General features: G+C 40.4%; 1 protein-coding gene and 1 long non-coding RNA gene across 3 annotated transcripts in view; one reads left to right on the forward strand and one right to left on the reverse strand.

Annotated features, from left to right (window-relative positions):
* Positions 1–10836, reverse strand: part of LOC126405397 (uncharacterized) — a 44074-nt gene that overhangs the window by 31794 nt on the left and 1444 nt on the right. Inside the window, exon 2 of the long non-coding RNA XR_007571572.1 lies at positions 599–847. This is a non-coding gene — a long non-coding RNA (uncharacterized LOC126405397). The remainder of the gene's footprint in view (positions 1–598; positions 848–10836) is intronic.
* Positions 1–10836, forward strand: part of aldh3b1 (aldehyde dehydrogenase 3 family, member B1) — a 51140-nt gene that overhangs the window by 24616 nt on the left and 15688 nt on the right. For both annotated transcript variants that reach the window (XM_050069116.1, XM_050069117.1), the window contains exons 2-6: positions 3661–3829; positions 4315–4425; positions 5271–5391; positions 7114–7199; positions 9304–9385. In XM_050069116.1, the coding sequence (XP_049925073.1) occupies positions 3668–3829; positions 4315–4425; positions 5271–5391; positions 7114–7199; positions 9304–9385 (562 nt within the window). In that variant the 5' untranslated portion in view covers positions 3661–3667. The remainder of the gene's footprint in view (positions 1–3660; positions 3830–4314; positions 4426–5270; positions 5392–7113; positions 7200–9303; positions 9386–10836) is intronic.

Consider the following 10836-nt stretch of genomic DNA (forward strand, 5'->3'; position numbering starts at 1 on the left):
AAGAACGAGGCTTTCAAATGAATTATAATCTAGTTTAGGTTTAGGGCTGATTAACAGACTAGAGTTAAAAATGGCTGCAACTCCCCCTCCTCGGCCGCTGCCTCGAGGAATGTGGGTATTATTATGACTGGGAGGAGTGGATTCATTTAGACTAACATATTCATCTTGACACAGCCAGGTTCCAGTGAGGCTGAGTAAGTCAATATGATTATCTGATATTAATTCGTTTACTAACACAGCTTTAGATGTTAGAGACCTGATATTTAACAGTCCGCATTTAATTCTCCTGTTTTGTCTTTCTGTCACAGAAGAAGTTTTTTATATTTTATGAGGTTGTTTTGCACAACTCCTCTTTCTTTAATTTTATATTTAGATAATTTAGGTGGTACACAGAGTAACACTCACCACACACCGTGTACACAGAGTAACACTCGACTCACACTGTGTACACAACGCAACACAACGTGGCGAACACCAGGCTGCTAATATTACATTACGTTCATAGCACCATTTCCAAGAAAATAATAAAGTACTAGGTCCAGTACATGTAACAGCAACACATACTACTCATAATATAATTATAAACCAAGTCACTTACTTATCCAACAGCAGCAAGGCAACATCCGTGTCTGCCCTCATTCCAATTTCTTCCTTCAGGGCTCTCCACCGAGGAAAAGGGACGCCAATACAAATCCTTGTTTGCCTTCTCCGTCGGTCACTTTCCTTCTTTGCAAATAGACCTTCAGCCGAATGTGCAGGCTTTTTCTTTGTGGTAGGATCCACTTCTGAACCATGTCTCGGCCGCTTCTTTGGGTTCTCCGCCATGTTGCATCTCCTGTAGTAGTGGCTTGGGTGAAATGGACATTTACGGACATGTAGAAGTTAGGCACTATAGCTTTAACGAAACCCACATTGTTTGCTGGACACCACCCGGACAGCCAGTGATTAAATGATGACATGCGGCTAAACATGTCATCAGTGGTCAGATTTGGGAGGGGTCCAGAGAAAACTACAGTCCGACATAGTTTTTGTGTATTCACACACCGAGGCAACATTAATTTTAGTGACCTCCGATTGGCAGTGACCTCCGATTGGCGTAACCGGGTGTCATTGCCGTCGACGTGAATAACAATCTTACTAAATCTCTGTTTAGCTTTAGCCAGCTCGCCCGCTCTGGCCCCAGGGATACATTTGACAATGGCCGCTGGTGTCGCTAACTTCATGTTTCTCAGAAAAGAGCTGCCAATGATCAGAGTTTTCTCCTCAGCGGGTGGCCGCTGATTGGGGAAAAGCGGTTAGAAACATGAACAGGCTGGTGGTGAACCGTGGACTTCGGCTTGGAGCTACGCTTCTCCCGGACAGTTACCCAGCCTCCCAGTTGCACGGAGGTCCACTAGCAGAGGCTATGCTATGTGGCTCTGCACCGGCTACAGGGGGCTGGCTAACTACCGCAGCTACCGAGTGATTTTCCATGGTGCGGAGCCGTGCTTCTAATTCACTGAGCCTCACCTCCAGCGCAGCAAATAAACTACACTTGTTACAATTACCACTGTCGCTAAAGGAGGCAGAGGCATAACTGAACATTTGGCACACCGAGCAAGAAAGAGCAGAAGGAGAAGCCATCGCTAACTGTTAAGCTAATGTAGCTGACAAGGTTAATAGCGTGCGTACAGGGTCAGCCCTATGTTCCCACAGCCCAATGGTCCCACAGTCCTATGTTCCCACATTTCTAAGAATTTTTTTTTCACTGAAAATGAGGCCCTATGTTCCCACAGCCCTATGTTCCCACATTTCAAAGATTTTTCTTAAAATTAGGCCCTATGTTCCCACAGTCCAATGTTCCCACATTTCAAAGATTTTTCTTAAAATTAGGCCCTATGTTCCCACAGTTCCCATATTTCTAAGATTTTTCTCAAAATTAAACCCTATGTTCCCACATTTCTAGGACATTTTCAAAATTAGGTCTTGTGTTCCTACTTTTCCCTTCAATTTAAGCCCTATCCTCCCACAAGGGTTAGGGTTAGGGGGGGTAATAGGTTGGGTGTAATTGGCTACCAAATTGGGAGAAAAGGGGATAAAATCTGATACAAATTTATGAAAAAGGAAATGTGGGAACATAGAGCTGTGGGAACATAGGGCTGTGGGAACACAGGACTGTGGGAACATAGGGCTGTGGGAACATAGGCACGCTCCGATGCAAACAACAGCTAAGAGATTAGCAAGAAAGTCGTAAAAAGGAGGAGAGCTATAAGTGCTTAAACAGAACTAGTGTAGGTTGAGACTTTGATGTACAGCTACAAAATCAACCAGATTTGTTTCAAAATTGGGAATAATACACTAGGCTTGTGCCGATTTCCGGTTTAACCAGTTCGGTCCGGTTTAAGAGCTATAATAGGCTTTTATTGGGAAAAATAGCTCAAATGCAACCCCCAGTGGTAAAATTAGGTATATAATTCGATATATCGGTTCGGTTAGATATTTGGCTTTAAATCAAACCGGTTGGAAAATTTTCAAACCGGCACAAGCCTATAATACACTTAAGACCTTGATGATACTTTATTGTGGAAACTGTTAGTTTCCATTGAAGCACATAGCCATGGTGGCGCGGCGAAAGTAGACATTTTACCGCAATTGGCAGTAACTTATGTGTACTTCGTTCAATCTGCCTGAAACTTAAGATACTCCTTAAGAGTCTAGGCCTGGACACATGATATGAGTTTCGTCAGTGGGTGGGCAAAATGGCTTGGCCACACCCTTTAAAGAGAAGCCTCCACTGCATGTTTCACCGACATGCACGGAATTTGATACACACATGTATCGCACCCTGACGCACAAAAAAGCTTTTTGGACCCATAGGCCAAACTTAACAGGACATTTTGAATTTCCAAGTATTTTGCACGCTTCGCATTTTAACAAACTCCTGCAGACATAATCCGATTGACTTTATAACTAATGCGTACCATGGAGACAACTTTGTGATCAAAAGTTAATAAAAGAATTAGTCAACGTTGAAGCATGTGGCCGTGGCATGGTGTCAAGTTTTGATGTCTCAAAAACAATAACATGATGTATCATTAGTGCATTTTCCAGCGCCCTATAGTCGAAAGAGGAAGTGGCGCAAAATGTGAAATGGGTCATTCCAGCGCTCACACTCTGTGAAAGATATGCCATCTCACTCCTGCGTGTGGTGTCTGACTTTCACAGAAATAAACTGCTGCGTCAGCTTTAATTTAATTTAATTTATTGTTGTTTGCCTGTAAGCCACATAGGCACAGCTATAAAAAAAATTAAAAAAAAAAAAACAGCATGGAAGTTCTGAAAATGTTTAAGTTCTGAGAAGTTTTAAGTTACTGGAATTGAAATATTATTGAATTAAAAAAAAAAAAAAAAAGAAGAAAAGAAAAGAAGAAGAAATATTATTGAATTATTATTCCAGGTAAAAACAAAAAAAGCATTTGCCTGTTACAGCTTATCAAATGTGGTGGTTTCCTTTCTTATTGCAAATTACATGAAAGCTGAGATTTGTTGTGTTGTGTTGTGTTGTGTTGTGTGTGTGTGTGTGTGTGTGTGTGTGTGTGTGTGTGTGTGTGTGTGTGTGTGTGTGTGCGTGCGTGCGTGCGTGTGTGCGTTTGCATGTGTGCGTGTGTGTGTGTTTTCCAGGTGAAAGATGGGCACCCAGAGCCAGGTTGTGGACAGGTTGCGGTCAGCGTTTCGTTCAGGTGTCACAATACCAGAGCAGTTTCGTCAAACTCAGCTTACCAAGCTTATGTCCATGATCAAAGATAATGAGGAACAGATTTTAGATGCCCTGCACAAAGACCTTGCGAAGGTACAAGACTGTGCTCATGTGTCACAGACACAGACAGTACACACACATGCACAACACATGAATATGCTCTCACATGCAAATGCCTCACACCCTGATGCTGATCAAGAGGTTTTGTCTGGCCCTAGCAGCCATGATGATGGTGAAATTAAACATTTCACGAGGCCTGTAACAAAACTTTCCAAAAGCGAAAGGTAAAACTTTCCTTTCCAAAGTCCTTTCACCCCTTCTCCTACTATTCTACCACGTTTATTTAGCCTCCTCATTTTATGATGCTGTACAATTGTTTTTTTTTTCTCCAATTATGATTTTGTGACTTTGAATTGAAAAAACTTACAACTCATTATTTTTTATAAAATTTGTACATTTTAGGTACATGCATGGTTGCATGCAGACATGCAGGGTGTTTGAGGCACAGCATATAATTTGTGTGTCTGCTACAATATATTAAGCACTAACCATTTGTTTTCATTGTTCTTGCACTTCAGCCCAAATTTGAGGCCATCATATCTGAGGTAGATATAGTGATCAATGAGCTGCACTATGCCATCACCAACTTCACAAGCTGGATGCAGCCAGAGTATGTCGGCAAAAACCTGGTACGTTTAACAATGATTTGTCACAACTGTGTGGTGCATACATGTTTTTTTGTTTTTTGTTTTTTTTTACATTGGAGGGGTCAATGGAATTTTAATTATTGTTTACCATAATCTGTTTGTTTTTTCAGAAAAAAAATGAATGATCCTTTAGTGAAGAAATGTTTAAATATGACTTGTACGTGAAACTATTTTCATATTATTTTGTGTGACCCATATCCAGAGTTTCAATTTACAAATTTAAAGAGTAAATCAAAAGGCTGGAAGGTGTATCTTGCTTTTGACCACACACACAGTGGCTCAAATGTGATGCCACAGTGTACTGTCCCCCTGAATTACACTTCTACATCACTGCAGCAGTCTGTCAAGTGAAGTCACTGGAGTTGGCAAGAACAAAATTTAAGCTACTGTTCAACAGGTATTGTGCTGCCATGAAGCGGAGGGACTTGCAAGGGACAGATTAAAAAAGAAAGGTACCCTGACTTTTAGTCTTCAGTAAGAGTCAAACTTCCAAAGTGTTGGATCCTTCATTTTCCACAATGCAACCTGATGGCATCTGTCTCCCCCCAGAATCCCAGAAACAAATCTTTTTCTAAAGCATGAGTACTCCTCGTGATTACTTGTGTGTGTGTGTGTGTGTGTGGTTCTGTGTGTGTGTGTGTGTGTGTGTGTGTGTGTGTGTGTATGTATTTATGGATAGATATATATATATAAAGAGAGAGTGAGGGGACAAGACACACCATCACCACCCCCCATGGGGAAGGGGTGAGAGGGGGATTTTTTTAATATGATATTGTTTATATATATATAATGGATATAATAAATGATCTGTGTCTTTGAATTTTCAGGCCACAAAGCTAGATGACTGTTTTGTACGAAGGGAACCATTAGGAGTCGTGTTAATCATTGGGCCGTGGAACTATCCCCTGCAGCTCCTTGTTTCACCTTTGGTTGCAGCCATTGCTGCAGGTATCGTCCACACCCATATCACCAAAATACACCTCATACTGACTTAAAGCTGCACCAATATTTTTTCTATGTTACAGTAAATAACGTAACAATGTGTACTCTCAAAGGGGTCACTTTAATATGGAACCCACAGAGAATAATGACCATCTCTGCAGTACCCTTCAGCCCCATGAGCGTTGTAGCCTCATTTAGCTCATTGTTCTGCTTTTCCAGCTAGCAAGCTCACCTCTCATCAACATGGTCTTGTATTGACTGTAGTATCAGCAGCCTTTTTTTCTTTCAGCAAAAGCTCTGGTAAACATCAGTATGCCTTCTGCCACAAACAGCAAATGAGCAGAGAACATTAAGACCCAAACAAAACTAAAAAACAAGATGGACAAAAACTTGCTTCCAGTAGAATAATCAGTTCTGTTGTTTGGTGCTGAGCAGGTTGTGTACAGTGGCTTAATCACTGAAAATACCTGTGTGCTGCTGCTGCTGGAAGAAACAAGGTTGATTAGAGCGGTGAAAGTAAACCAGAACAGCGGTGTTGCCGGCTGTAAAATCAAAACACAGCTCTGTAAAGCTGAAGAGAACTGGAGAGTTGGTGCTAACTCTTTATGGTCTCATCACTACAAGCCATCCCTTTCACATTAAGTAGTCATGTGGTCCATAGTTAACATAAAAATATTTACTGGTACAGCCTTATGTTAAAGTGCCACAAAGTTTGCTGGTCAGTTCTTTTTTTCACAGAAATACAATGGGAAAAGGTATGTGGGAAGTCCAGTTGGATAAAGTTGAAGGGGTTCCTGCTAACCTGCATTGTTTTCACATGTTGTCTGCTCAAACCTAGATTCCAAATGTTAAGCAAATATAAAAGCCATGGAATGTGAACTTGGCTGCCTCTTGTATGATAAAGGTTGTCTTGTACAGCTGACTCGTGTCAGATGTCAGCGGCTGAATTCAAATGTCGACCCTCTGGACTTGCAGACTGAGCCCTTGTGGACTTCAGTTGTATGCTGTGTGATGTATTTACCATCATCATGTAAAGTCTGCAAGGGTAGAGACTGTGAGCGGCTGAAAGACAGCCCTCAAGACTGTTTTACTTGTTGCCATGGAAACATTCAACTATCGCAGCTGTCATATTCATATATGCCATATAAGTTGATTAACAGTACCTACTCTGTTCCTGCAGATGACAAAATATAAATCCCATGTATAGCCTTTTTTGTGATTGAACAAAAATGTAGGCTATTAATACATCTCTATATAACGTATAGGCTACAGGTGCTCAAAAACAGAAATGTTTGTAAATAAGGACATGACTATAACTCAATAAAGTGGGTATTTACTTACATTAAAAGACCTTCTTTTGCAGCCATTTTTTTTTCTATTTTACTGCACAGCCTGCTGAAGTCTGCACCCCAAGCGGACTCTCTGGAAGTCTGCAGGAAGTCTGCTTGAGGCCCCTTGTGGATGAATGTGCCCGCAAAGTCCACGAGTCTGCAAGTGTGGTTAAGTCCAGACATTTGGATTCAGCCAGTGCCTTGATAAGACTGACTCACCATCACTATTAGCACCATTAGTAAATGTTGCCTTTATCAGAAAGTGACATCAGAGGGCTGAGGATCTAAATGTGGGCTGAAAACAGCATTAAACCTTCTTTGAAACATGTAATGTAACTTCTGTCAAGATGATCACTACTGTCTTTACTGACTGGATGATGTTGGTGTCTCTACCTAGGAAACTGTGCAGTCATCAAGCCTTCAGAGGTCAGTGCCGCCACAGACAGTCTGATAGCAGAGCTCATCCCCAAATATTTGTCTCAGGTAAAGCAACTTTGAGTTTTTTTCCAACCCAGCCTCACTCACAAGTCGTCAAATACCTACGCTTGACCAGTGACCCTTGGCGTCAAACACCAACGCAACTAAGGCACCCTTTAGCGGCGGTATGAGACGCTTCAGTCTGTGGCATTTTTTGACACTCTGGCCAACTACCATAGTATAAAGAGCAATAAAGTCCACATAGGTTGGAGGGAGGGGAGGTGGATGGGTCAAGCACACTGGACTTTCACCCAGTAGCCTGCTGTTCATGTCTCATGTAAAACCAAAAGTCAATCGAGTCTAGAGTTCTGGACTACTGTAGAAACATTATAGTGGATTTGGTGGAAGAAAACCTGCTTCGCATGTAGATATTAATGGCTCCCTCTGAGCTAAAGAAAACGCTATGATTTTTATTTTCAGTTGATTATGCACTTAGGAAAACATTACCAAGAGTATTCTCTGCCATTTCTGCTGATGCTTCTACACACTGGACCTTTCATAACAACTTAGTATACTTAAAAGTGTAGCATGCTATGCTAGTGACATATGTCATGTGATGCAGTAACAAAGGTACTTATTTTACCCCAAGCATAATGTTTTTTCTTGATATAACCAAACCTTTTTGCCTAAACCTGAGGAAGTAAACCTAAAAACAAAGTCCTACGTTCTAAGTTTATTTTGAAAAAATGCAATGTATGTTACCTGTCAACTGATACACCGTTCCTGTGCATCCAAAACTGATGCAGGAGGGGTACCTAGTGCATAATATTATGATGTGTAGGGCCATTGACCAAACATCAGTGTTTTTGATGAGTTGGGAGTGAAAATGTGTTTTCGTGTTTTTGTATCTTAAACCTACCAATTCTTTAACAATCCAAACTCCTTGATAATATTTGTGTAAATGTGATTTATACCTAGAAAGAGTCAATAAATAACCATTCAGCCATGTGTGACTACTTGCTGCTTTTAAAACACAGTGCACTGTATTTGTACTAACCCATAATTAAATGGGCCGTTAAATTTAATGCATACAGTGTTGCTCATGTACAGGTTCGTTTTTACTTAAACTTAATAGAAGTCAAAATCCTTCTATACCCGAGCTTTTAAACCACGGGGTGGCAGTTGGATTGTATCCATATATAGTTCCTCATGCCAACCCCTTGTGAGATATTTATGTCGGCGTAGTGTCCAGTTTTTGCATATTTTAACTGAAATAGTATGAAATTCATGTATAACTGATAATAAATGTTATGCAGGCTATTTGTCTGTGTGTGTGTGTGTGTGCATCAGGGCCGAACTCCGCCGTGCGTGATACAGAGAGCAGAAGAGGATTGTAAAGGCGACCATGTAGAGACAGAAATGACATGCCGTCGTGTAAACAATATAAGTCATCACGTTATAAGGTGAAACGTTTAACCGTATAACGCGATAAATAGCATATTGTTATGTTATTATATGTAGCGTCTGTCGCTCAAAATAATATAACTTTAGTTTATGAAGACATAAGACAGAGCCCTGTCCTCTCCTCTTATTTGCTTTACTCACAAGTGTGTGAATTGACCTGGATATGAAGCGTCCATAGCACCAAATAATTTAACGGTAGGCTAATTTCTAAAGAGCAAAAAAAAAACTTAAAATAAATCAGCAGCAGCGGTCATATTTCAGCAGCGGAGCACCACCGCTGCTAGTTGCATATAGGGGAAACACTGTTGCTCAGTGGATTTATTCTGTTTTGGAATACACAGTATTCTTCCAAATTAGTGTTAGTTTATTTTAATATTCAGAATTTCACTTCGACAAGCTCTCTCTTTTTTGACCATATACCTGTTTGCATCCCTGTATAATTTAACTCTAGTGTGTCAATGCTGAAGACTGTCCGGGTTCTTCATTTTTCATTCTTTTAACATCATGTTTTGAACAAATATTTAGATAATCCATTACTGACATTTGCGGATCGATGCGGAATTGTCCACATCCACATGGCGATGCATCTGAAAATCAATTATTTCTTCCACCTCTAATACTGATATAGAAATAGGGTATGTGGTAAGGTTGAACTTGGAACACTGAATCTGACACTTAAAGTAAGATGAAACTCTCATTGCCGCAGGACTGCTTTGCGGTTGTTCGTGGTGGACCAGAGGAGACCAAGGTACTTCTGCAGAATCGTTTTGACCACATCTTCTACACAGGTAAAATCCTCAAAGAAGGTTCAGATCTTTGAATGACATCTTTCTTATTGTAGATGATGATTATCTCTGATATTAACCGATATAGAGGGGGATAACAGTTAAAGTTTATAGAATTACATATACCAGCTGTATATGGTCAGGTTTCAGTTGTGTGGCACATTGAATCTTCCTAAATTGAAATGTTTTTGGGACATGCAAAAATGTATAACAGCAGACTGCTATTTTTACATAAACAATGTCTTAAGCTCAGTGGACCCTATTGTTATCCTGCATGTTCTTCTTCTTCTTCTTCTTTCTTCTTCTTCCGAGGAAATCCTACTGCCCATGCGCGAAAAATCAACAAACTTTGCACAAAGGTCCAGTCCCATGCCAGATTGCCTCAGCTGCAAAAACAGGCCNTATTGTAAACATATACTTGCAAATTCTTGCTAAATACATTTTCAGTGTTCATTAAAAAAAGATAACATTTTGGAGTCATGGTAGATGGTGTTTGGAAAATATCAGAATTTTATCTCAAAAACTGAATTTTTTACAGCATTTTGAATTTCGCTCTAATGTGAACAATTGGAGTCAATGCAAAAATGGCATTTTTAAACATCAGTTTTTCACTTATGGAGCCAATAAATCATTGTTAAAAACAAATTACCGACATCTCCATGCTGTCTAGATGCAATTCGTGTATTTTCGGATTTTTGTCTTAATAACTGAATTTTTGACAGCTGTTTGAAATCTGCCTTTACACACTAACAGCTGCTGTCTTGCACACAGGTGACTGGCTTAGTCAATTTGTGAAGCTACATGTGACATTTTCGTTTGCCAGTTAGCACAGTGAGATAGAGGATGATTCTTGGTGTTGAAGATTGTGAGTTCAAGCCTCAGCTCATGCAACATTTCCATATGAGAAATCTACCCAAACTTTTCATAAAGGTCCAGTCCCATGCCAGATGTCCTCAACTGGAAACACAAAACAATAGTCCTGATGGTGGCGCTACAGCAAGCCTCTAAATTTCAAAACTTTGAAAATTCATAACAAATCAACCATATGTGCTACAGCTTTGGAACTTTCACTTTGAAATTTGCTTTTCCATGGCATGGATGGCTACTGTCTGGCACCCTGATGCTTGGCTGAGTCAATTTGTGAAGCCACACATGAACTGTCATTTGCCAATTAGCTCAGTGAGATAGAAGACAGACTTCAGTCTCAGAAGTTGTGAGTTCAAGCCTCATCTAAGGCAGAACGGACATTCTAATGTGAAAGTCCTATGTTCAGGCATCATGCTATGTGGATTAGAGACTACTAAGGTTAGACTGACAAGTCAGTCTTTAGACGCTTTGCTTAACTAAAGACTAATGACTTTCTCCCTGATTTTGTGTTTAGATGGGCGGATACAATTTCAGAGTTTAAAAAAACTCCCTACGTTGCAGAACCAGTAGTAAATCTGCAGGGCGGT

The sequence above is a fragment of the Epinephelus moara genome, chromosome 18 (genome assembly GCF_006386435.1).
Source record: "Epinephelus moara isolate mb chromosome 18, YSFRI_EMoa_1.0, whole genome shotgun sequence".
In the NCBI taxonomy this organism is placed as follows: domain Eukaryota; kingdom Metazoa; phylum Chordata; class Actinopteri; order Perciformes; family Serranidae; genus Epinephelus; species Epinephelus moara.